The 27,093-nt window shown below is 40.5% G+C and overlaps 2 protein-coding genes across 8 annotated transcripts in view; both read left to right on the top strand.

Moving 5' to 3' along the window:
• Positions 1–18,388, top strand: part of TBC1D2B (TBC1 domain family member 2B) — a 31,624-nt gene extending 13,236 nt beyond the window's left edge. For 2 of the 3 annotated variants that reach the window (XM_030281894.4, XM_030281896.4), the window contains exons 4-13: positions 2,295–2,452; positions 3,428–3,654; positions 5,009–5,401; positions 6,706–6,816; positions 7,757–7,950; positions 8,931–9,425; positions 10,490–10,607; positions 11,294–11,479; positions 11,843–11,964; positions 14,454–18,388. In XM_030281894.4, coding sequence (XP_030137754.1) covers positions 2,295–2,452; positions 3,428–3,654; positions 5,009–5,401; positions 6,706–6,816; positions 7,757–7,950; positions 8,931–9,425; positions 10,490–10,607; positions 11,294–11,479; positions 11,843–11,964; positions 14,454–14,649 — 2,200 coding nt within the window. In that variant the 3' untranslated portion in view covers positions 14,650–18,388. The remainder of the gene's footprint in view (positions 1–2,294; positions 2,453–3,427; positions 3,655–5,008; positions 5,402–6,705; positions 6,817–7,756; positions 7,951–8,930; positions 9,426–10,489; positions 10,608–11,293; positions 11,480–11,842; positions 11,965–14,453) is intronic. The other variant, XM_072933935.1, reaches the window with a different exon arrangement.
• A 3,646-nt stretch (positions 18,389–22,034) lies between these two features.
• DAPK2 (death associated protein kinase 2) overlaps positions 22,035–27,093 on the top strand; it is a 51,344-nt gene continuing 46,285 nt past the window's right edge. For all 5 annotated transcript variants that reach the window (XM_072933936.1, XM_072933937.1, XM_002191422.7 and 2 more), the window contains exon 1: positions 22,035–22,071. The gene's annotated coding sequence lies outside the window, so the exon portion shown is untranslated. The remainder of the gene's footprint in view (positions 22,072–27,093) is intronic.

Raw genomic sequence — 27,093 nt, 5'->3', positions numbered from 1 at the left:
TTCCTAGTGTGGTGGTTGGTTTTCCTCCCTTGTCCAGCAGTTCTGTGCCATTTGGGACAGGGGGAAGATCTGGCAGCCTTTGGAATATGTGTGCCCTGTCCAGCGTATTACTGGATTGTGATTAGTTACAGCCCCAGTGTTAGAGGGTGGATCAAAATGTATCTGAAACTGCAGAGAGTTTCCTCTCTTGCTGTAAGCACATTGTTTTATACTTATTAATTTGTACTAAGTTGTATAGATGTCTCAGTAAAAGCCTTTGTCCTTCCTCCTGAGCACATTTACACACATTTAGTGTGTCTGACAGAGAAGACATTGCTATAATAGCTGTATTTGTATCTTAGGTAGCAATTGTGATGTAATAAAGGGGAGGGTTAAAAGAAAAATATGTCTCGGAGTTAAGCAGTATATATATTTACAATAATTAAAGTTGAAATGCACTCCTCTACTTTTAAAAATACACTTTCAAATACTATTTGATATATACAGACATTTAGGCTTGATTTTTTTTTCCCCATTTTCATGCTCTCACCTACTTATTTATGCAGACTATAGATCTGGAAACATACTGAATTTTACCATAAGCTCCAGTTATATAACCATAAGAACAAGGCTTAAACCCCAGACATTAAAAATAGAGACTCATTAGATCATACGATTGGCTCTTGAGTAGGTTGTCTGATTGTACTTAGGGAAATAAATTTTTCAAATTTATCTATTTAATCTTTCATCTTCTTTTAGTCTGGCAGAAAGCAATGAGGGACTGCTGCTTGAGTGCCCTGAACAAACCTGTGCAAAAGCTTTACAAAACTCAGCATCAGATATGATTTTTCATGGGCCAAACAGCAGTTCGTTAAAGAAGTTTTTCTGGAAGTCACTTGACTTGTTCTTTGTGGTTTTTTAAGCTTTAGAAGATAGTATTCAGGCTTTTAAATGTTGAGGATGAGTGAGTGCAGATCAGGCACAGAGAAGAGAAGAGAGAATGTGGAGTTTGGAGTTGCTTGGTAAGAGATCAGCCACCATTTGGAGAAGAAGTGTAGAGATGCCAGGGGCAGTTCCTGAGACACTCACTGATACTGGATGTCCAATCCATCATCACCCAATTTAATCTACTTAATTTGTGTGGAAAGTCTGAACAAAGAAATTAGGCTTATTTCCCCCAGCAGCAGTTATGATTATTTCTGGAAGAAAATGAAATCTGTAGCATAAATGAGTCTTTGCCAAGCTTGTAAATTGATTGCTGAAATAGTTTTATTAATAAACATTAGGATTATTTTTAAATTGTAAGTATTTATCAGTTCATCAGATTATAAAAGCTGTGCACTGCTTAATGATTGCCTTAGAGTTCATGTTGATAAGATGTTAAATCTCTTGCGAAGCTGAAGGACTGGCTTGGATCATCAAATGATCTTGAAAGTGTAATATGGGTTATTTTCTGCTTAAATTTTGAAGACAGAATGTGGATGATGGAGTGAAAGCATCTTAGTGAACTTGCACAGACTGTGTGGAAAATGCTGAGATACTAAATATATTTCCAATTTTATGCCTGAAATATTAAACTGGTTCATATGGGCTGATTTAGAATGTCCTGATGTAGTTGAACAAAGGCTTTTCAATACTGAGTTATGTTAATACTCATAGATGTAAGAGTGGACATTTCCTGAGTGCGTGATGGTTGTGGAGAGCTGGGTCAGGTAATCTCATCCTGCTGGGAAATGTATTGTTCTCCTATAGAATTATCTGGCAGGAATTCAGAGGCTCCTCCTGAAATGTTCTTGAAGATAGTTGGCCATGTTCCACTGTAGAAAAGAAAAAATGCAAAGGAGTCTTGTCATCAGCATTGCAGCTGCAGCAGGTCTCTTGCATGATCCCAAAGTTTTCTGTGAATCCCCAGTATGGACCTATAATGTACATGTGTTTTGACTGCATGCTGTTCAGTTTAATGCTTGGCAGTTACCCTAAAATTCTAAACTACAGCTGAACAATAAAGAGATGCTGCTTGTAAATCCTAAGTTTGTTTTGTACTTGCCCACTGCAAAAACAAAGCTAAAACAGGGGGTGCAAAAGACCATGGCATTAAAGTAAGATAATTCTTCTGTTCTTGGAGTTCGGCTGTAGATTCTAAGTGCTATTTGTTAATGTATGTTTTATTTTCTTTGCGCTTTTATTTGGTATTGGTTTTGTCTATGTTTTTAGCTTATTTTTAGTTTGTACTGTTTGAACTGTGAAAAGCCCCTTATAAAAATAATGTGAAATGGAGAAATATTTGTCACTTTTTCCTGCTGCCTTTTTCACAGAAATTCCATGTCCTCCTTAAGAAAAGGAAGTAATGAAAATCGCAGGAGTATATTTTATACCACTGAGGAGTGGGAATTGCTGGATCCAACTCCAAAAGACTTGGAGGACTCAATGGCTCTGGAAGAAAAAAGGAAACACTTGGCAGAAGGAAGTAAAGGTAGAAGTGGAGGAAGGAAGGGGATCATATGCCTTACCTTGTTTAGCATAGAGTTTCTTGTTATGTCTGTCTCTAGGAGATGAATGGAAGCTTATCTTTTTCTTCACAAACCACATCCAGAGCTCTGTAAACTATGTTTTAAAAAATCAGTTTCTTAGGATGTGTTTGGGGTCCTCTGCTATTCAAATACAAGAGAATAAGGACAAAGCCTTGTTATCCACTGGTTTGGGTTTCCTGAGCATGCTACTGGTTTGTTTTGTCAAAGGAGTTGCAAAGTAACAAGGTAACAAGGTCAAGGGAAATGCTGATGTCTGTAATTACTCACTTGAGTGTCACGGAGTCACCCACTGAAGCAGAATTGCCTTTAGACTCTGTGTATGTACCTGTTACCTTGACTTGCTTCTGAAATGGGGCAGAAGCAGGGATGGGCATGAGGCAGCAGCTCATCTGTGTATTGTAACTGTTTCTCAGAATCGACCAGTGTCTGGAATAACCTTGTCAAGATGTTTTTACATCTTTTTAAGAGTACCTTAGGTGACATCCAGGTGATTTAATCTGTTAGAGAATTATCCTGTATGTGGAGGTGAAACCTTACATTGAATCCTCTTACAGGAGCAGTAGGCTGTGGTATCAGAGATGGTTTTGTTCTGATTATTTGAAGCAAAGTTTACTTTGCATAGTTATGGATACCTTTTATTTTCTGTAATGAATTGTAAAATTCTCTTCGTGTCTTATATGAAACATGTTAATTTATGAGCCAAGTCTTTTATCTGGGAGGGGAGAGGTTTTTGAGCTTTTTTTTTTTCCACCAAAGGAAGCTACTTGGAAAATGAGGCATGTTTAACACTATTGTATTGAGTGGTTTGAAAGCTGCTCGAAGTCTAATGTTAATGAGTATATGTTTTAAGAAAATCTGAATGCTTTGAAATGCCTTTTTACTAAGTGAACTGAACTAGAAGAAATTGTTTTATGCAGGACTGACTAGTTCAGCTTTTCCATTTGATTTTGGCCGCATTCCATACAAAGCAAGGCGCCCGTTGAAAGATATGATTGGATCAAGCAAAAACCGCAACAGCAGTGACTCTTCCTTAACAGAGTGGTGTTCTGGCAATGGGAGCAGACTGGTCTCTGAGCTGCAACTGAAGTATCAAAGCCAGCAGGAAGAGTTGGAGAAGCTAAAGAAAGATCTTTTGAGCCAAAAGGTAATTAAACCTTTAGGCAAAGGGCGCAAAAGCAAATGGGTCTGGCAGGTGATTGTGAGTTTAACCTTTCTGGCCCTCTCACTACGTTAGGACCTGGTTGGTTGTTATAAAATGATGGTTCTAAACAAACTTTTGTGTACAAAAGTCTTGAAACAAGAAGGACTGTCTTTTACATCTGTTGAAGATAAGAGTCCTGAATAAAACTTCTATTTGCACACTGTTGATTGACTTGGTTTATCTGTCTTCCTTGTTCTCTGAAGTTAACTTGTTTGGTGTCTGCCAGGATCCTGGATGATAGTCATAGCTTCTTTTTCCGTAGGTACGTAAAATACCTTGGGAACTTCTCCTTTCAGATTCTCTTTGCCTTTTGGTACTTTCAATGCTAGTGCAGGGGATGGCAAATCAACCTGGCTTCTTTCTCTCCTCAGGAAGAGTTTTGTAAGATAGACCTAATCATGATGAGTGTATATAGTCTGCACTCACATGGTGGTCATACTTGTGTGCCCTCATAACTCCAATTTAATCAATACCTTGTTTTTTATTTAAAAACTTCCATTCATTTAAAGAAAAAAAATGTTTTCAATCTTGTGTAGACATGCTGCTTCTGCTATTTGTATTTTCATTTGTGTGAGGTGATCAAAGGGAAACCAAAGAAGGAGTCTGAGCCCCATATTTATACTCATTTTAGGCACTATCTTTTCTATGAGTACATTTGAGCTTCTGAGCCTGCTTCTGTGGAAAATCTCATTGGTCTAGTGCAACACTACATTCATAGCTGCTTCTATATTAATAAGCAAAAAAACGGTGTCTTAAGCGTCATTTCTTTGGCAAGATTTTCTAAACAGCCTTTCATAGACTTCATTTTTGACAAAGCAGCATTTGTTTTTTACCTCCTTTTATTTTCTCCACATCCATTAGAGAAGAGAGCTCTTAGTTACCTTTACTTTTTCCATTCTGTAATGATTTCCTGTTAACTTTTTGGGCTTAAGCCTCTTCCTGTTCACCCTACAACAGGATGCCATTCTTGCAAGCAAGACTTTTTTCGGCTTCCAAGTAACTGCTGAGCCTCAGCTGTCCACTCCTTTTCCTTAATCTGTTGTAACCATTTCAGGCAGGATCACTGATCCTTAGCTCAGTGAAGGACACTGAAGCCATCTATGTAGGCCAGTCATTGTAGGGTGTTAGCCTGCTAGAAATCATGTCGTAAAGCATTTCCTTTTCTCTTTGAAACACCAGCATGAGGTCTTAACCCATTGCAGAAACTTTAGTTTTGCTTGACGTTACACTTCTAAGCTGTAAAATTTAGAAACTTAAAATTTCATTGAGCTTTTTGCTGTTGTTTTTTAATTTTCAGGAGCTTGTTCGACTTCTGCAGCAAACAGTCCGATCTTCCCAATATGATAAATACTTTGCAAGTCACCTTTGTGAGGGGGTTCCCAAAGATACATTAGAGCTGTTGCACCAAAAAGATGACCAGATTTTGGGCCTCAACAATCAACTTGAAAAGTTAAATCTGGAAAAGGATAGTCTCCAGCAGGAAGTCAAGAACCTAAAGTGTAAAGTTGGAGAACTCAATGAACGGCTGGGAATGTTGATGGAAACTATTCAAGCTAAAGATGAAGTCATCATGAAACTCTCCCGCCAGCTCAGCGAATGTGAGGACAACGCATCCTCTCAAAGTGGAGCAATAAATTCCCCCACATCCACCTGCACTAATAAGGAACTACAGGAACTGGACAGACTAAAAGTAAGAGCACTGTCTCTGTCTTGATGCATAGGGGAATCTCTTCTCTCTGTAAAAGTACGTTTTAGTCTGCTGTACTGTTTGAGATCACTGCAGCAGTTCCCAAAGACACTCATAGGCTTTCTCAGCTTGGAACCTCCACTTTGAGCTGTTATGTGACAATCTAATCAGAACTTCCTTCCTTTGGGCCATCTCTAGTGCAGGGCTATACTTTCAGGAAATTATTCATTGGTGTGGAGCTGAAGAGATGTAAGAAATAATCAAAGGAGCAGGAAGGATTAAGGGTAAGAGGAAAATATAAGTGTGGAGAAAACAAACAGAAAGCTTGTTCTGTTTTTTTTTTTAATTTTAAATATCAAGAGTGAGGCAACAAAGAGCATGTGGAAAAGCAAAGGGAAGCTCTGAGGAGACAAAAAAAAAGAGGGAGGAGTATAAGAACCTGTTTTACTAAAGCTGCTAACTCCTACTAATGCTTTATTTTTATTCTGTAACGTACCTTTCTGAAAGTGTCACAAGTCCTTAATGGAATTACTGAAGTTATCCGCCTTGCTCTAAACAGTCTTTCTTGCCTTTGGGTAAATGTTGTATTTCAAATTGATGAACATTCCAAAGAATTTGGAATATAAATAAGTTGCTTAAAATATGTTTAAACATGTACAGTTTTCTTTCTTATATGTGAGCCTGGTAAGTTTCAATATATGAAGTTGAAAACAGAAGTCAGTGGTCTTGGTAGAAAGCAAACAGATTCTGGGGAGTAGATGCTCGTAGATGCTGGGGAGTGTGAGAGTCCTGTGGCTGCTGGGAGGGTACCAGCCTCCTCATCCCACAAGCTCAGCTTTCAGAGGCAGTGTTTGTAGCCAGGATCTGAGTGGATTAGGCATGGAAGGTCATTGTTAGCATTGTTAGATTTATCTTTCTGTATGGAGGCAGACGTGAAACTTGTGCTTTTAATGAGGGCTGGTGTGGGTGGTGAAAACCCAAGGGGCATTCATCTGCTGCTTTTTTGTGTTGCTGTGGCATCTGGGATGGGCTCAGCCTGCATGTGCCTGTTCTCCCTGCCTGTACCGACAGCGGCCAGCTATCTTCTGCAGGCAGTGGAGCACTGGAAGTGATGCAGGCGAGGCACAGCACCACCCTGTGCTCATATTTGGTATGTGTGTTTCATTTACATGAAGTCCAAAATTAATATTTGATTTGAGCCTGATATTTTTAATTAAAATCTTATTGGTAGCTGCTGTTTCTATGCTCTAAGGTGATCTTTATCTGACAGGCATAATCCACTTCAGTTTGTTTTTTTTTATCAACAGGACAATCTTCAGGGTTATAAGACCCAGAATAAATTTTTAAATAAGGAGATTTTGGAACTTTCTACTCTACGAAGAAATGCAGAAGCAAGAGAGAGGGAATGGCAGGCAAAGGTCAGCATGTTCTCACTTGGCAATGTCTAAAGCATTTTTCAATACTTTAGTTGTACATCTACCCAGGAAATGGAACCATTTAAATGTATTAAATGTGATAGCTTAAAAAAAAAAAAAATGCCCTCTCTGTCCTTACAGACTAATCTTTCTGAATGGATTCTTGAAAGAAGTAATTGCTTTTAAAATTGTGTGACCCAGTGGAACGTTTTGGTAACTTATGAACAAAGGCATGTACATGTCTGAAAACATTGTTTCCTCAGAATTAAGACTGTAATGATTTTTTTTAAAGGTCAGTGACACGATGTGTAAGGATTTGATAGGTCACTATCGAGCTATCTCCTGAGCACAAAGGATGACTATGGTATGGTGAATGTCATTTCTGTCTGGATGAATTTGAGTGTAGAGGTGCTGCAGGTAAATAATAAAGGTTTCCAGTGCTTGGGGTTAGGGAAAATGCACTCATCTGTAACTAAGGTTAGATACCTGTAGCTGGTTTGGTAGGTTTTGCTTTTAGTTGTTTGGAAGCCATGCACTCAGTGGCCAGGCTTAAATGCTGTATTTTTTGGCACAGAGGTGTGTGCTTACAGTTCTTACATGCTATTACCTAACTCGTATGTCACTTAAGTTGTCCTTTTTCAAACATGCACAGACTAAAGCTGCTACAATGCAACCATTTTGTTCTTTTAAGGATTTCATACAGTGCAGTGATAATTCAGGTTTGCTCAGAATTTCCATATGCAAAAAATGTGGTGGAAAACATCTGGTCTACTATGCTGCCTTATGTTTCCCGGTGTTAACAAAAATGGGAAAGCTAAGCTGACTGTTCTTGACTTAGATGTTTCTAAGCATCATAAACCAAGAGAATAGCATTGAGGCAGGTTTTAAAAGTGTAGTACAAAGTAAGTATCTGAAGATTTGTATCATGTATTGTTTTCTGCAGTATACCAGCTTAGAAGCCAAACTCTGCCAGATTGAAAGTAAATACCTGATCTTGCTTCAAGAAATGAAAACTCCTGTTTGTTCTGAGGATCAAAGTCCTGCTCGTGAGGTTATCACACAGTTACTGGAAGATGCCTTGAAAGCAGAACCTAGTGAACAACCAGAACAAGCATTTTTCAAACCCCACCTGGTCAGGTAGCTTGGTCCTATTAAATTAAATGTATGTATGTATTGGCCAGTGGGCTCTATTACAACACTGCAAAACAGACAATGAGAATGTATTTGCAGGTTTGGGTTATTTATTGTATTTCCCTTCATTAATGAGGGAATGATCATGAAATCCTTTTAGCTGTGTAAAAAACTGTGTCTTGGGGAAGACACCTGATGCAGGTGGAGATGCAGATTGAGCTCTGGGTGATCTAATCTGGAAGATGAGGGGCCATGAGGCGTGGTGGCACCAGCCAGACAAGAAACACTGGGAAACACAGTGAGGACTCAGGAGGAAGAGGGCTATGAAGACTTGGAGTGTGAGGGGCTAAAAGCCCTGGGATTCCTTTGTTCTATAGTATATACAGTATATACAAAAGCCCATGGCACTGTGGCACAGCCTCGATTGTGTCTGTGTGCCTTGAATAAGGAGCCTGAGACTTTGCTGAGGGAAGCCTGGGGTGGAAGCTGTGAGGAAACCTGGCCTAGCTGTGAGTGTGAGGTGTGCAGGAGCTGAGTGGGGACTGTCAGGGGACTTTGGCCCCAGCAGTGACAGTCTCTGTTAGCAGTGCAGCTGCCAGGGAGTCTCGGAAATGGTCACACTGGGAAGTTTCACTGACACGTTTATTCATTCATTGAGATATAATATCAAATTTAGACAAAGATATTGCACTGCAGATGCTGAAGGTGAGCTGCTGAGGATATGGGTACTTTCCAACTTGACCATGTTGTTAAATAAATTGCTTTATTTGTGTAGTAGTATATACAGGAACATGGGCACCAAGTCTTTAGTATATGGATTGTACAAGTAATTGTTAAATAAAGAAAAATTTCAGAAAAATGTTTAATAAGCACTATGTTTTTAGCACTATGGAGAGTAGCTTTCAAGTAACTTTATGGTGGGAACTTGAGAGCTTCAGGGCTACTGAATATATTTTTAAAACCTTTTTTCTTCCTCTCCATTACAGTGAATATGATATATATGGTTTTCAGACTATCCCAGAGGATGATGATGAGGAGAAACTAGTAGCAAAATCACGAGCTTTGGATTTGAGATCACTTTCACTAAGTGAAAATCGAGAGATCTCCACAGGTGTGAAATGGGAAAACTATTTTGCAAGCACAATGAATAGAGAGATGATGCGCTGTGTGGAACTGAAGAACCTTATTCGGTCTGGAATTCCCCATGAACACCGTTCCAAGATGTGGAAATGGTGTGTCAATCTCCATGTTAAAAAGTTCAAGGACAGCGCAGTACCTGGCTACTTCCAAATCTTGCTTCAAAAAGCTCTGGAAAAACCAAATCCTGCATCTAAACAGATTGAGTTGGATCTCTTGAGGACTTTGCCAAACAACAAACATTACTCCTCCCCAACATCTGAAGGGATCCAGAAGCTGCGAAATGTGCTGCTGGCATTTTCCTGGAGAAATCCTGATATAGGATATTGCCAAGGGCTCAACAGGTAAGATTTTGGTTATCTTGGTTAATAAGTATGCTGTGAAACACCTAGTGAGCCTTTCAAATCTCATGTAGAGCCACATGGTTTTGAGCAACAGTTTGCCTTATGGGTTGTATGCTCATAATTTATAATAAATAACTATCACATTTTTTAAACCAATGAAAAAAGCAGTTGACCTGGATAAATAAATTTTGTAAAATCAGGTTGACATTAAAACTGGAACTGGAATTAATTCTGAAGAAATGGGCTACTTAAATGTAGTTTTACATTGACTTCGTGTCAGTTGTAGGGGATTGTGTTGCTTTTTTGTGCAAGAATTTGTTAGGTTTTTTTCTTCTTTTAAAGCAAGCAGAAAAAAATGCTTGAAGGTTTTTTTTGCATTGTTAAGGCAAAAAATTTCAGCATTTTCCACTGATGTCTTCAATCAGAATTGAGGAATTTAAACGGGATTCTTGTGTTACAATGCCAAGAAAAATTCTGATTTGTTGCAGTTGACCTTTGCCAGAATAGCTTTGCTACTTGGAGATCTGTAGTAAAAGAAGGTGCTACTTGAAGCAGGTGTGTTGGTATAACACCCTGTCTCATCCCCATGATGTAATAGTATAGATCTCCACTTGTGCACTCTTTTATGTACAAGCATAGGCTTTTGAACTTAGAGCAGCTTTGTCCTTTGAAAGACCACTGAAAAAGTAGTAGAATAGAAACAGTGAATCATGAAGTGGTGGTGGTAGCAGTAGTAGTATTGTGGAAACCTCCACCTAACACCCTTGGAATAAACGTCTCCTTTCTAAACTAGACTCTGTATTTAGAGAGCTCTTAAAATTGGCAACACCAACACTTCAAGAAATTCTTTGAGCAAAATTTTGCCTTTTCTGTTTTCTTATTTAGCTGAATACAAATATTTGGTGTGGCTGAGAAGGCATGGCTTTGCCCCATTTTAAACTTCATCAAGTTTTGCTGTTCAGTGCTCTGCTGTTAATATATTTATCTCTGCTGAACAGAAAAAAATACTGTAATGGTTCTTACTATAGTTTGTATAATCTTCTCTAAATAAACCCTGTTTTCAGGTTGGTAGCAATTGCACTTCTGTACTTGGAACAGGAAGATGCCTTTTGGTGTCTAGTATCAATAGTGGAAGTTTTCATGCCTCGTGATTATTATACTAAGACACTGCTGGGATCCCAGGTATGTGCTCTGCTGGGATAAAGCCTGGTCCTGTGAACTTCAGCCAGTCAACAGCTGTCCTCTGCAAATGTCTGATAGGTGTCTTTGGAAAGGGATGGGAGTGGAGTTGACAGGGGTGGGTTCCAAGTGCCAGGACCCTTGTTTGGACAAGGACTCTTGACAGTGTGATAGTTGTTCAGTGTCCTGCTTGGAGTCCTTAACTCCCCTTCACATTGATAGCTTCACAACCCTGAGCTGTGTTATCATTCCTTTCCTCAGATGGTGGTGCCGGGCGGGCTGACAATGCATTTGCAGTGCTGTGGGCAGTAGCCACTGTAGCTTTCCTGTGTCCAGGTGATGCTCTGGTCCAGGCTGCCTTTTCCAGCCAAGTGTTTGCCCAGCATTCTCTCTGCTCCTGTGCTCCTGCACCAATGCAGCGCTGGTGACCAGTACTAGAAATGCCCCACCTGCATGTGAGGAGCCCTATGAGACCGGGGCTGGGTTGAGAAGCAGACAGTCTGGAAGGGCAATCTGCAGTGGGTAGCTGTGTGTGCTTTGGGTGGATCTAGCGTGGATGTGTGAGCTAGACAATCCTGGGTTTCTTGGTTACCTCTGGAAAAACTTGCACTCACAGCTTGATAACAGCCTTGCTCTGAATGATGTGCTGGAAAATTGGACCAATAACACTCTGTGTGTCATGTCTTTAGGTTGATCAGCGAGTATTTAAGGATTTATTGAGTGAGAAGCTTCCACGATTACATGCTCATTTTGAACAATATAAAGTTGATTATACTCTCATCACTTTCAACTGGTTTCTTGTGGTTTTTGTGGACAGCGTGGTTAGTGACATCCTTTTCAAAATCTGGGACTCCTTCCTCTATGAGGGACCAAAGGTGAACTGAATGGGCTGAGTTTGTTTATTTGTTACCTGATAACGAAGTACTGTGGTACTTTGGTTAGTACCACAAAGTACTGTGGTTACTGAGTGGGGGGCTAAAAGAAGGTTGCTTTGCAAAACTCCTGTCAGTTAAAATGACTGGTAGGAAATAAACAAGAGAGGAACTGTGCATAACCATTCAAAATATTTTCCAGCTTTTGGAAATAGGGGCTGGGGAAGGGAGTTAAAGGGAGATGTGACTAAAGAGCTTCAGTGCAGCCTGTGCTTGAGGAACTCTTGTTAGGGGTTTATAAAGATGGTCATGAGACTCTGTATTCTGTACTTACAAAGTACCCAATATTACGTGTATTTTTATCAGGTAATATTCCGATTTGCCCTGGCACTGTTTAAGTACAAAGAAGAGGAAATCTTAAAGTTGCAAGATTCGATGTCTATTTTCAAGTACCTTCGCTATTTCACACGCACCATCCTTGATGCCAGGTGGGTAACTTACGCTGAGGTGGCACTGAAGGCCTTGTAGTGGGCCATGGGAGGTGTCTGTTTTGTGGCATTGGTGATGTTTTCATCTAGATCCTAATTCACATAAAGCAACTAGAGGTGCAACCAACTGCTAGGATTTGTCATGAGCACTTTTATCTGGCAGAGACAAATCAGAAGTGATGTAGGTTTAAACAGTAATTTTTGTGAAGGAGACTACCTTGTTTAAGTATCATGGTAGCAGCACGTCAGAATTTCAACCACAGGTGAAGTTTCCCTCTGCAATGCAGATGTAACTTTTTACTAAGATGTTTTATGATAAATAAAAATACATCCTGGCTCAAGCATTAAAGATGTGAGCCATGTCCCCCACAGCTTAAATTTCTTATGCATGGTTAATGCATGGGCTCCTGCCACATAGTTCCAGCTGCTTTTAAGATATACTTGGAACCAGAGAATAAATACAAATTAGATACTTTTCTGGTCTTCAGTCCTTGCGTAGGACTTACTGTTTGTAAATTACGGTCTAGTGTTTTTAGATTTGGTCTAGTGCTTTTTTTCCCCCGGTTTCAAGACTGTAGAGCAGTAGGTTAATCTTAAAAAGAAAAGTCACATTGGGATTGGTTTAATGTCTGACAATGTTTTGCAGATCTTTTGAAGCTCACTAATTTTCAATTTAGAAAAAAATGGTATATTGAAATCTGAGACTTTTTTTAATGTGATAAACTCCATATAAATTGAGGCTTTTACTTTGACTCCTGCTGCAAAAGCTCTATTACTTTTACTTCCTGTGTTTCAGTTTTTATTGGAGAGAAGTTAGAGCTGAATAATCTTGTGATTGAAAGAGATTGCTGGGATTGATGCAGAGAGAAAAAAATAATTTTTTTTATTCTTACCTCATCCAAACAAAATTTTGATATTTAATCAGAGGTGAAGATTTGGCTTTCCATTCCTTTTCCACTTGTGGAAATGATGTCTTGATTCTTCTCTCTAAACTTTCTGGTGCTGAAATAGCCTATTTTAAAGATTTCTAAAATTGCTGAATTTGCTGTTAACAAAATGAACTAATTAGGGATCACTGGGGGATGGGGAGTTCAAATGAGGACAGGACAGAATTCAGTACATCAAAGATATTTGCAATACAAATATGCTCTGTGCTGATCTATAAGTCTCTGCCATTTAGGGTTTTAAGAGTGGAAGCAGTGCAGTGCTACATAGGGAATATGGATTTGCCTGTTAGGACTGACAAGAGAGGATTTAAACTGCCTGGTTTCTTATTCTTCCAAGTTTGTACAAGGTTTACATCATCAACATTTGAGCAGTATAGAAGCATGTAGAATGAGGTCTTTCTTGATATGGACAAAAAAGGATCCTGTTGTAGAGGAAAAACTCAGAAATATTTATTTGCATAGAATTCATGGATGTTCTGAATGGTTAAAATCATTCTGCACAGAGTTTCCAAATTTAAATTCTGTAGTAAGAGAGGTCTCTACAGACACGCGCATAATTATATTCTAGTTACAGGATGTCATAGCTGGGTTTTTCTACAGAGCCATGGCATCTTGTGCACAGGTAGGGAAGCTGCTGGAATATCTTCTGTGTAGAAATAGCAGGAAATCATTCCTTGATCACTCAAAAATACAAACCTACCATTAAATAAACTGTCCAAAGAAGTTTTCTTAATACTTATTTCTGATAATTAAAACAGAATAAATTAAATATTCTACTTCCCCTTTTTTTCCTTAGTAAACAAAGAGGGTTTTGGTGTAGATCAGCAATAATGATGTAGTTGGATGCAGTCTTTTTGGACTGATTAGACTAAGCAGTTTGCTGGGACTGCACGAAGGTATGATGCAGTGTGACTCTGGAAGGGAGCTGGATCCTCTGTAGTGCTTTGCACTGTGCCCTGACAAGTTTGGCTTAACACTGTTCCAGAGATCTCTGTGCTTCAGCCAGCAGAACCCCCAGAGCATTCTCATTGTGATGGAAACTTTGGCTTGTCCATGTTCTGTATTATCCTTGTCCACATCTGTGTTGCCCCTGTGTTGTCTTTATCTGGTCTCTTGATTGTCAGGTTATCTTGGTTAACTGGAGAGCTGAGTGGTTTGGGATTGAAGGAGCTGCTGTGTGTTCTATGGAGGCAGTTATCCAATCTGTACTGGTAACTGGATGTTTCAAATCTTCAGTGTAGCCAAGGAAGCTCTGATAACCTAAGCTTATGTCTTCTGCTCAGCTTTTCAAGAGTGTGATGTTTATAGCAGAGTTTACAGGTGGCTTTGGGAACTCTTGGGTGTTTGATTACATTTTATCACTTGAAATAACCTTAAGCCTGAATGCTTTATAGAAATTCCTTGAAATATTGATAATATCTGAGACCTATCAAGAGTGAAAGAGACCAGAGATATGTGGCATATGATAAAAGTCGATATGGATGAAGTTTAAAAGCCCACCAGATATGAATGATTGTCTTCTACCATTGTGTAATCTTGCAGGAAACTGACTGCTATTGCTTTTGGAGACCTGAACCCTTTTCCCTTACGCCAGATCAGAAACCGCAGGGCCTATCACCTGGAGAAAGTGCGCCTGGAGCTGACGGAGCTGGAAGCCATTCGCGAGGACTTCCTGCGTGAGCGAGAGACCTGTGTGGAAAAAAGAGACCTTATTAGTGATGATGAGGAGGATAGCTGAAACTGCTTAATATAAACTGTTCTTTGGGATCATGACCAAAGTGAGTTAACCTCCAAAACACTTTATTAATCCTGTCAAACAGAATGTAAACTTATTGCTTTTGGAAATAGGCAGGACAGATTTCCAAATCCCAGCACTTTCAGAAATACCACTTACTATGGAGGCCAAACACTTCTGTTTACATTTATGTTCCTGGAATCATTTGTAGAGCACTTAATATCTGTCTCAGTTTAGTCAACCAGCTGAATTGACAGTTGTTTTCCCACAGTGTACCATTAATGCCTGGATGTGAAACAATAAGAAAAGTCCATGCTCTGTTACATTCAGTGCCATTCTGAGTTTAGGGTTTTTTTTTATGTAATCATGTTTTTCATAGTGCAGGCTCAGTGTGAAAGGACATCCATATTTCTTGGATTCAGGTTGGCTCCATCCAGCCTTTCTTGAGAAAAGCATGGGATGAAGATTCTTTTGTCTTTTCCTGGAGTGTCTTGCTATGGATCACCAAACAGAACACTTGAAAATTATATATATATATACTCTGAAGTAAAGGTAAAATAAGTACCTATTTCTGTCAATGACTGTCAAATGTGTACTGAAACAGTGATAGCAAGCATCATTTCTACTTTTCAGGGCAGCTGTGTTGATAAAGATTGTCATTAATGGAAAGGGGTTTATAGATCAAACTCTCTTTAATCAATTTTATCTGTATTCACTATTTTGATTGCAATGGTTCAAAAAGGCCACAACCAAACTCCAGATATATTGAAAGAATGGAGATTGTCACAGGAGTACCATGCTTTAGGAACTAATATTTTGCATATCTGTTGAAGGGTTGTTTCGTTATGGTTTTTTGTTTCTTGTGAGGGTTTTTTGTTGGGTTTTTTTCCCCTTTTCTTCTAATGCTTCTTCCTCTTTAGGACCGAAGATGAAGTCTTGCTCTTTAAGATGAAACACAGCGTTCTTTCGGCATGATTGTAGAACTGTTGTACAATAGTGATAGTGACTGGGCTCATAAAACAAATATTTACCAATCAATCAAACAAAACCTAAAGGTCACAACATGGGAACTGAAGGTCCTTTTTCAACAGAAAGATGCAATATTCTCCTAATAACCTCAGCTTTACTGTGAGTGTTGCTGCTCCTTACTGCAAGGTCGCTGTAAGGAGCAGCATCTGGGCTGTTGTGCTGTAGTGTTTCTGCTCTGGAAGTGTTACTTGAGACCATTTTCTCTCATTTGGTGACTAGCAGTGCTCATAAATGGTTCTGGGGAGAAGGAGGGTTTCTTTCTTGCTGGCTGTTCTCTGGGCTTTTGCAATGTTTTTTCTTGAACTGTTGGATTTTCAGAATGTTGTATTGACTATAATGTGTCATGATAAAACTAGGATTCAAATACTAGGCAGCAAATCGCCAAGCTCTGGGGAAGTGGTTAATTGGCAAAAGAGAAAACTAATCATTGTGAAGAGTCAAGTGCATCAAGCTTGTATTTTATGTGTTTTGTTTTGGTTGTCTAGTAGTAGTACTTTATTTGGTATAATTGTGTAACTGTTTTAGTCAACTTAAGTGTGGGCAGAGAGAAATAATGCTTCTATTTCACAGCACTTTTTAAAAAATTATTTTAGATAATGTAGTTGTAACCTTCTCCAAGTAAGCATATTATAAGTTAGTTTATATGGAAGGGAACTATTTAATCAGAGGTGAAATTGCAACTTAGAGGACTACTTTTGGTATAAAATTTATGCTTCCTGTATGATTCATAATTTTTACCTAGCTAGCAAATCCTTACCAATGAGAAACTGATGGTGTGATCATCATGATTTGTATGTTACTAGTCTTCTGAAATGTCCCCTATGTTGTCTGTGGTAGGCAATAGCTAGGGATTTTTTTTCTAATTCCCTAGTTACTTTTGGTTGTGTACTGGAGGGCAGGGTTTTGATATTGCATGTACTGTATTCTTTTTCTACTTACAATCAATATTTGAATACAAAAATGGGACCAGGTTTTCTAATTTTCTAGTTACGCTATCTTGATTTTGAAAGAGCTGGTCTCTAAATCAATATCTAATGCAGGCTTTTTGTTTGTGTGTTTGTTTTAATGATGTTGTCAAGTGTTAAATGAATTTTTTTAAGATGAAGATCTTCCTTTCAGTGACCACAAGTGAAATAGTAAGGTGAAGAATTTAGATACTTGTTCTTACCCTATTCCTACAATGCATTTTTCTTTGGCTTTGAGTCTTCACTATGAACTAGTCCTATGACTTGAGATGTTTTCAGACTTATTCCATTGAAGTGTTCGGGTTGTGAAGATAAAACTAAGCTTAAGGCAATGGTTTGGGAAGTTCTTTAGCTGACAAAACACAACCTGCAATATTAGTGGACCATTTCTGTTAGAGTTGTGCTGATGGTTCAGTTTGTGTGCGAATGTGTTGCTGTGTTTCATTTTATTAAGCTGTTTCTGGTTGTACAGTCTGTTTCTTCTGCCGTGTTGTGACTGTTACCCATGAATGTTAGGAATCCTGTGGAAGTTGTGTTGTCTCTGGGTATTCTGTCAGCTTGCAGGTAAGAAATTAGTCGATGCTGTTATGCTCAAGTTCCCAGCAAGCTGTTGGCTTCATTTTGTTAAGCCTTGTTGCTGATATAGTGATGAGCTAATGGGCCAAGAAATTGCAGAGGCTTCTCACCTCTGGCCACTAGAAGTCTCTGTGGAACAAAAATAAGATGTGTATAGCAGGAAGTAACATCAGGGGAGCTTGCCTTGTTTGCTGTTGCAAATGTCATTGTGTGACTTAGTTTTCTAGTGATGTTTAAATCTGGTTACCTTGGAGAGTAGTAACTCATCAGGGACATGCAGGATACATAGGCAGTACTTACACCTGATGAAACCAAGCCAAAATACAGTGTGTTTTGGTGGCCTGCCAAAGCTGAACTGCATGGTTCCCAAGTGTTTGTGTTTGTGTGTGAACTTCTGAAGTGGTGCATGAGGTTTACCATTCATGCCAGCCTGATACTGCGTAGTTGACCTGTTTATGCACATAGGAACTGCCAAGATAATATTTTAACTTCAAGGCCTTGCACATAACATGCAGAGTTCCTCATGGGTGGTTCCCAGAATATGTGATGTAACCCATACCACTGAGTTGCATTGTGAAGAATATTCCTCCATCTCTATTCATGTGTGCATGGCTTCCTGGTGAAATTCTTCATTATTTGTTTAAAAGGGTCTATTATCTTCTGTTAAATAGGCAAAAAATTGGTGCACTACATCTCTACTTATTAGAACTGCACAGTATTTCAGCTTGACCTGTATATGTGTACAGGTAGTGTTATCATCCAGTGTTATCACATTGTTCGGTGGTCTTTTTACCAGTTATGTAATCTATAAAAAGGATTTTTCTGTTGCCCTTTTGATGTCTTCTGTGAGAGATTCTCCCCTTCCCTTCAGTGTTTGTAAACATGGTAAGATATTTCAGCAGAAAGGGAAAGATTTTTTTTTCTTTGTTATAAAACATTAGAAATGAATGAATGGTCTTAAATTTGACAGTTGGATGTTCAGACACATAACTTAGAAATGACAAATTGATGAATTTAATGACATTGTATAGCTGTTTAAGTGACCGTTCCCTTAAGTGCCATGTTAAAAATCAGCAATATGCGGTACAAGAAATTTGAATCACTAACATAAGTGATGTTATCTTTGTGGCGATTGATGTAAAGAAGAAATAAATTGTTTATTACTTTATAAATGGCTCTGGTTCTTGTTCTTTTTTTTCCCCATAATAGATGGAAGTATCTACAGGTGTCATCAGAACAAACCAGTGGTAGAGCTTGCATTTTTGTCTGATAATGACATCTGAGAGAATCTCTATAAAGGAACATACATGTAAATTTGGCTTTGAAGCATGAAGATGTGAACCATAGACATGTGGCATGCATGTGATGCTGACTGGGTAGACTCGACATTGGTGTCCTTCATTTCTTGGGAGAAGAGGGGGAGGAGACAAAATTTGCATGAGTTTTGACAGGAATTTTCTGAGTTCTTACACTTTCTGGGAAACATATTTGTATAACATCTCCTGACACCCCAAAAGCTTCTTTAGGAGGCTTGGTACTGATGTTCTGACACAGCCTTTTGTAGTCAAATAATTTTAACTGTTTTGAAAATTTAACCAAGTACTCAATTTGGAAATCAAGTCTCAATATCTGTCTTTCAGATATGAATTTTGCACTTTGGAATTGCTTGAGTCCCTTAAATAGGAATACCTCAGCTACTTCAGATATGTAACTTAATAGCTGAATGTAAGGGAGGAAGGAAGAAGAGTTAGGACATCACTGTAATTGCATATCCAAGCCTATCTTTGATAGCAGAGGTCAATAGTACACAGTTCTTGTTCTCTGGCTCTGCTACAGAATGGCAACCTGTTATAGGTGTAGATACTGGCACAGCTGGAAATCTGTTCAAAGGAGGTGCAAAACAGGATGGAGATCAGCAGTTGAGACAGAGCACAACTATGGCCTAAGGACCTTGTGTCCTGTATGCTGAAAATTTTAAGTCAGAGAAATAAACAGAAAATTCTGGGAAGAGAGTGCATGGGGAGCAATGTCCTCACTTGCATACTTGGCATGTTTAGCTTGAGTAGGTTGTATTGCCCTAAGCAGCTGTTGGGACCTGTAAAGAACAGCTGAGACTCCCATTTGCTCCTGAGAACTAAGTTTGAAGCATCTGCTCTCAGTGGGATTGCAATAAGGATGTGAGTGTGGCTGATGAATGTTAAAAACCTGGTTCCTAAGAAATGCATAACTTAAGTATAAACACAGCTGAACTGAGACCAAATACCTGCAGAGTCTCACTGTGCTCACTGGCTGCCTCAGGGATGCAGAGAACACTCTGTATTTGCTGATATTACAAGGTATCAAGTGTTCCTTCTCTGGGATTTTCAGAAGTGCTAAACATAGCTTCCTTATCTGCAGCTCCTTGACCTCAACAGAAAGCAGAATCCATGTAGTGCTGAAGCTTTAAGAATTCTCACACATGAAGTATGTTCCCTCAGATAATGCAGAGGAAGGGTGTGCTCTGCCTTGGAAACTTCCCCCCTGGAAAACAAGGTGAAAGGTTCAATCAGAAGTTAGCAGAGTGGTATTTTCACTGTGCTGATCAGCTGTAAAAGCCACATTTGTCTACAGTTCAAGGATGCCCACATGTAGTGCCAGCTTTTCAGACCATAAGGCTAGAAAGCAAAACTCAGGACTATATACTGAATGTGATTTTAACACAGTTATTAAAATCTATATCTCCAGTAATTACAACATTCAATATTAAAATATGCCTTGTAAATTAAGATGACTTTGGCCAACTAAGATTACCCTGGTCTTGAGCAGCTGCATCCTGCCTTTGTCTCTCAAATGCGATGTCCCTTTAATGTGTAGAAACCAGCTATGTTGTGCAATGAGTTGCCCCTAAGGTGTCAGGTTTGAGCTGATGAATTGAATCAGTGATGTCTTCAGGCACTGTGATTGGTGATTAAACTGTGGAATATTGCTATTTGCCTGTTTTTAAAAAATGTAGGTGGTATTCTTCTGTTTTTCAATCCCCCCTTTGGAACATGTTTGGAACCCATAAGTTTCCTATTTCGTCACTTCTGAAGGAGGCTGGCAAATGCGTGGCTGCAGTGTTTGCTGGTGCTCCCTACTTGAGTTTTCTGGTTTTGCTTTGTATGCACATAAAGGCTTTTACTTTCATCCAAAGATGTTACAAAGAAGTCTTGAGTTAGTGTTTTAAGGGTGAATAACTAGAAAAGCATAAAAGAGCAGCATCCTACTTAGGCAGAACCTGTATTTGGGCTTGCAAAACCTATGGACATGGCAGCAGGGGTAGGATTTAATCTACCTTTGCTGCTCTTGGAAAACTTTATTCAAAGTGAGGTTATTCTCAGTCTACGGAGAGCTCGTCCGAGTTTGAAAAGCAGTTGTAGCCTCTCAGGGTGTTTTGTTCCCTTCCTTGCAGCTAGGAGCAAACAAAAATGGTGGCCTTCCTCATGTGCCCTTTTGCTCTGAGAATTTTGTAATATGATTGCTGCGACTTCCACATGTCATATCCCACTGTAGAACTAAAGATGAGAAATTAAGTGTCTTTATTTCCCTTTGAGAGAGTTGTGAATGCTTCCACTGCCCTTTGAAACATTTACTGTTGCTCCTATTTCCTGTTCTCCACCCTGTGTAGTATCAGATGCAGCCATGTTCCTTTTGGAGCTGGAAGAGCTGGGTGGAACTCATGGGCTGTGAACACCACTCCCAGAGCGGGAGTTCAGCCCTCTTGACTTGGGACAAGCAAAGTTTCTTTTTAACTGTGTTAATAAAAAACACTGCCTTTAGGTACTTGCCTAAAATAAGTCACTCTTAAATTTAGCTATTTTCACACCATACGGCAGGAAAACATCCTGCTTATTTATGTATGATAATTTGCCATTACCATTGTGTTACCATAACACATAGAGGATTGGAAGAGAAGGCAACCTGGTACTTGTAATTTATTTTGAAGGTGTGAACAATCCCACATTATTTCTCATTAGCAAATGATGGCTATTAACTTGCCCAGAAGAAATGTAAGGAGACCTAAGAGTGTTTACTGTGATTACTGTGTGTCAAAGCCAGAGGAAATCTAGTTTTACAGGTTTTGGGGATGTCTTTAGGACAGAAGAGTTAACAGATGAAGGATGTTATTGCTGGAAGACAAGACTTGGGCTACAGCAGCTTGGGAAGCAGGATGGCAGAGGTTTGTTACAGTAGTGCGTGTGAATGCAGCTTGAGCTTCACGGTGAGGTCTGGGAACCTGCGCTGCTCTTTGTCACAGTGGTCTCTTGAAACAACGGGCAATTTCACTAGGTAATGGTGAGTTTCAGACCATGCAGTAACCAATTTTGGCTTGTAGGGAATACAGAAACAAGGCTAATGCAACTTAAGTGCCTCTCCATTGGATTTGCCTCCTCAGCATTACTTTCTTAGTACAGCTTTCACATATCCTGTATGTACTAAAGCGAGGAAATGGGATTCTACGTCTGAGATGTTCCCCAGTCAGCCTGGGTGAACTGTGTTAGACTGGAAGGCTTTGGACTGGTCCACCTTGAGGTATCTGCATCCCATCGGGGCAGTCGGGGCGGTGCCGTGTACTCCGCAGGCTGCATCGGCCCCACAGCTGCCACCCAGACAGCATTGCTACGGGCAGAGCCACCCTCCCTGCCCCTGCCGCCAGCCCGGCCCCGCCACTCTCTCCTCACGGGGCTACCCTGGGCGGAGCGCGGAGCCGGGCCCTTCCCTCCGGGCCGCGGCGGGCGGGGCCCGGCGGCTCCTCCGTCCGGCACGGCCCCGCCGCCCCCTCAGGCTCCGCCCGGCCTGGCCCGACCCGGCGCGCTCAGGGAGCCCGGCGGACGCGGTAAGTAGGCTCTGGTCCCTTAGCTGGCGGCGACTCCGCAGGTTCCTTTCTCCGTGTTCCTCTGGGTCTGCTTCTTAGGCTAAGCCGCCCTCACGGCTCTTCCACTCCGTGTCCCGGCTGTGAGGTGTCGCGGCTGTGCAGTCCCTGTGGCCGGGCAGCTCCGGGGCCAGCGGCGTGTCTCTCCCGCGGGCTGGAGTGGGGGGGCGGGCGTGGTGCGGAGCCTCTTCACGGTGTCTGCGCTGGCTCTGTGTGTGCCCGCAGCCGCCAGCCGGGGGCAAAGGCAGCTCCCCACAGCATCCCCGCTGCGAGCAGCTGTCCTTTATCCCCGAGCAGGTTCCACAGGGGCCGGGCAATGTAGCGGTTCCACAAGTGCCCGTGTTGATGTTAACACGCAGCTCGGTCTGGCGCTGCTCCTCTCTGAGGCCATCGGGAACGCTCAGCGAATGCTGTGCAACTTCCATCGTTTATCCGCAGGAAGTTTCTTCCTGCCTTTTCCTTCAAGCAGCTTCACTTGGGTTTCTTTACATCTGTTCCTGTGGCCAGTGAGCCGGGGTCCTGGAACAACACAGCACGGTGGAGGGGACTGGTTTGGCTGGCCTGCATCCTTGTAGGGGACAGTAAAGAAGGGAAGACGAAGGTGAAAATGTGTGGCAATTGCTCCTGCTTTGACTGATCGGTCAACAGCTGCAAAAGGACCAAAATCGCAGTACTCACCTACTTAATGCGTGAGAGAAAAGCTCATCTCTGGCCCTTTTTTGAAACATCAACTGGTTTCAGACTTTCCTGTGCCTTTCAGTTGCTGGTGTAAGAAATACAGATTGCAGAGGCGAGGTCTCCCTTGACTTTGGGGTACTGATGTGAATTACGTTCAGCAGTAATCCTTGAAGGCGCCTCAGGGACGGGAAGCAGGGCTCTGCCCATGCCACACCAGCGTGCCTGGCATTGCGGGCTGCCCCTGCGCCCCGAGTGTCCGGGTGGTATTCCCACCCGGGTCGTTGCTAAGTCACGCCGGGCTTTGGGATCCCTGGCCTTGGCCGCTAGTTGCCGAGCTGGAGTTAACTTGCAGAGCCAATGTGGTTTGTACGGGTGCTTGAAGCGGAGGCTTGGAAATGGTCTTGGGTCATTTGTCACACATATAATTACTGCAGGATAAATTTGGGAGGTCAGAAAGGCAACCCTTGAGAGTTAGTGGCGGGAGCAGTGATTCTATAATGGAGTTGAATTGCTCAGATGGTCGGTGTGTTCTTTTATACACACGCAGGTAGTAATAGTTTCCTCAATTTCCTGGCAGAAGAATTTTTAGGCTACTTTTGTTTTCTGACTGGAAAATGTTTCAGTGAAAATAATGGTTTGCTGAAATTGATGGAACTTTTAACTGTGCTAGGCTTATTTGAAAGCAGCAGGTAAAACCCACTTGGGTTGTTTGGGTTTTTTTTGCTGTTTGAGTTGCATAGTCTTTTGTGGGATAAAAGAAAAGAGAAAGAAAGATGAAAAAATGAATGAAAGTGAAAGAAGAAAATACTGTAATGCTTATAAAAATCTGCTTAGTTTTAGCATAAAACACCAAAACTAGAAGACAATATAACTTTAATTTGTTTAATGGATTTGGTTTTTCTTGGTCTTGTTTTGGTGTCTTTTTTCTTTTTCTTTTTTTTTTTTTTCCCCATTTTCCAGATCATTAATTTAAAACAGTCTGGTTTTGATTCTAAATTGGTTTTGGTAATTTTTCAGTATTATAAAACAGTTCATATGGGAGGTTTTTACTTTGTTCTATTCTAATGGGTTTGAGATTTTGGTTTAGTGTAACTAATGTTTTGTAATATAAAAACATGCCGTGGGGAATGCTTCTGAGTTTGGCAAATGGTTTAATGATTCAGCTCATGTCAGGTGTACTTGAGAAATTCAGATTATTCACCTGTCGCCTCAGTCACTTGAAACTGGTTTCCTTAGGGCAGAAGAAACCTTAAGGAAAAAAGATGAAAGGCTGTTGGCAAGAGAAGTGCTCCAACAGTTTTCTTCTCACCTCTGATTTCTGTATTCTGCTCTTATTTACTGGTGGGTGGACATTTAACGTGGGTTTGAGGTGTATAAACCAGTCACTGATTGTCACAGACTAATAACTTAACCTGTGCAGGGAAAACTTCATTAGAGAAGAGAAATAGAATTTACTTCTGCTTCTCTTGAGAGGGATTCTGTCACTCTCTACAGAGGAGTGGGTTTCTGTAGATTGATGTCTTTTACACGCAGTACAAGCTGCACTAAAAAGGCCCTTCTGTCTGCAATAAGAATGTCTTTATCCAAGGATTGTACTGATGTAAAGCGTGTGTGTATATACATGCCTTAGATCACAGTAGGAAACTGTGATTTCTTAGGGTAAGTATGATTCTAGGTTATGATAGGGCAGAGTTTCAGAAGAATGTGAAGAGATGAGCCAGGAGATGTTCCTCGTGCTTGAAACTGCCATCTCAGAGCCTGTATCCTATTTCTGGGTTAGCTACAGCTTTGTTCCATGTCTATAGTGCAATCATTCACACAGGATAAGCAATATTTTGCTGCCTTGTGGTATTTGGCCTGTGTTAAGGAGAGTTGGATACAGCAATCAAGGTGCAATATTATATTTTTATGCTAAACATATACTATACGACACTATGGAGTATCATTATGGAAACATGGCAGTATAAATGCTGAGTAGAAGTTGACCTTCATATGAAAATGTTGCTCACTGTGAGGAATCCCAGAGCAAAGAGACAAGGAGAGGAGAGGAGAGGTGGGCCCAATGTGGGATGGTTGGGGAATAGACATGGCATGTTCTGCGAAAGGACACAGAAGCTCATCTCCTCTGCTAAGCTTGCCTTGGGGCAGTTAAGCTCTGGTCTGATTCAAAACTCACTGAAGCAGATACCTTCATCACCTGGGTTTAATGAATTCTGGTGGAGCTCCTAAGTGATGGGAATGGCCCTGACTCACTGGATTGTGGTATTGTTTGGGCACATGCCCCTGAAGTGTTAGCATAAGGTGTGTATCAAGAAAAAAGTTGGCTGTTGCTTTTTCCTCAGATCCTGAACAACTTTTTTGTCTGAGTCCAAGATGAATGTCTGTCCATCTTTAATTCTGCCTGCCTGCACTGGCCACTATAAGAAAAATCACCACCTGACTAGAAAAAAAAAAAGCTCTCATTCCTGCTTTGATGTACTTGTGCTCTGTATTTGTAAATGGTGTCCAACAAAAACCTTGTAGTATAAGAAATCTTTGCAAATGAAATCACCTTAGTTTCCTAAGGTGAGAGAAGGGTAGCATTCATGCTTGTGAATGGCACTTCTATTTCAGATGAATTTGAAGTGTAGGAAGGTTATCTTTCACTGGCTTACCCGCTTGTGCTATGCCAATGACAGTTGCTTTGGGTCATCAAGTTTATGATCTATTTTGGGCCTTTGCTTAGTGTGACTGTTGGGTGAAAGCCAGGCAGAGAGATCTGTGGAAGGCAGGATAGGATAACATGAAGTGACAGGCATAGGAAACACCAGCCTATCAGAGGTAACACTGGGGTTCCAAGCGTTGTGCAACAGTTTTGTTGAATATTGAACAGCCTTCAATAGCACAATGTTGAACAGCCTTCAAAAGCAAGGCTCTGGGCTTGAATGGGTCCTTTGTCAGTGATTTAACTTAGTGCTTTGACCTCTGTAGAAATGGGTGTAAGGTAAGAGATCAGCAGAAGGGATAAGAATTTCCTGGTTATTTTTGCATGGATTCTACTTAACCTGCAGAATCAGCTGTGTTCTTTGGAGGATGCTGGGAAATTAGTGAACTTGTCAATCAAACATTAAGTAATTGTGTGCACAGAGGCACTTCTGGTAGGATCCCCACTCTCAAAGCAAACTTTTTAACTTGCTATTCTGAATGGCAATGAACTCTCTCTTAAAACAATGACTTTTTAGGTGTGTTTGCATTAATGTTGTTTATAACCGTGTACCTTGGATTCTGATGAAGGGAGTAGTCAGCTTGAGGGATTTACAATCTTTGGGCAAGTCTCAGCAGCATCTCTTTTTACCTGGGCATTTTCCTATACTTGCATGTGCTCAGAATGTAATTTTGCAATTCAGGGTGAGCAGAAGGTTTGCTTTTTTTCAGCAAGGCTTGGCTTTGTCCTTTGCTTGTGTTTTTGAAGTCTGTAAAGGCTGAATACAGACAACACTTAAGAAAATTCTGCTTTGAACAATAGCAAGCAATATTATATAAATTGCTAATAGCTCAGAGATGTCCTCATTCTTGTGAATATGACTGAAGCATTTATTGGCTGTAATTTCAAGATCTGAGCAATATTGGTCAGTGATCGTTCTGTAAGATTATGAAAGGTTACTTGAAGAATACTTCAAGTATTTTTCACTTTGCATAAATCACTTTGTAATTTGCTTACAGAGTGAAAATTGAGTTGCTCATTTTCATTGAAAAGTAAAATAGACATTTTCATCCCAAGCATGAACATGATTTTGGGAAGGAAATTATTGAGCAACAGAGTTAACAGTACAGTTCAGGTGGCTTCACCTTGAAAAACTATGAAAATATCAACAAAGCCAGGATAGAAAGTGGAAAAATAACAACACACATTGCAGTGCATCATGCTCACCAATGCAAGTGTTGGTTTCTACAGTGTATTTTATTAGTGTGGTGCTTACCCTGGGCTTCAGCGTCACAACCTGTGTGGTTTCTCTTGTTTGCCATGGGTAGCCAGACAAGAGAGATCATTCCTAAAACACTGTTACACAGGAGGGCAAGGGAGACACATTTGTCTCACATTTGAAACTGGGGTTTGAGCAGGTGTTTTAATAGAAATGCAGCAGCCTCAGTGCCCTTGAGCCATTCCATGTGCAGTGCAGACTTCCAGCAAGGCTGTTCTCAAGAGCATGTGAGGGATGCCTTGCATCTCCCTCTTCTCTGTCAAGGCACCTCCAAGAGTGTAATGAAACGATCACTTCTGACATATGGCAGAAATGGGTGTGTTTGGGTTATGAACCAGGTGCAGGT

The sequence above is a fragment of the Taeniopygia guttata genome, chromosome 10, assembly GCF_048771995.1.
Source record: "Taeniopygia guttata chromosome 10, bTaeGut7.mat, whole genome shotgun sequence".
Taxonomy (NCBI): Eukaryota; Metazoa; Chordata; class Aves; order Passeriformes; family Estrildidae; genus Taeniopygia; species Taeniopygia guttata.
Note: the sequence above shows the minus strand (reverse complement) of the source record. Positions and strands in the feature narration are given on the sequence as shown.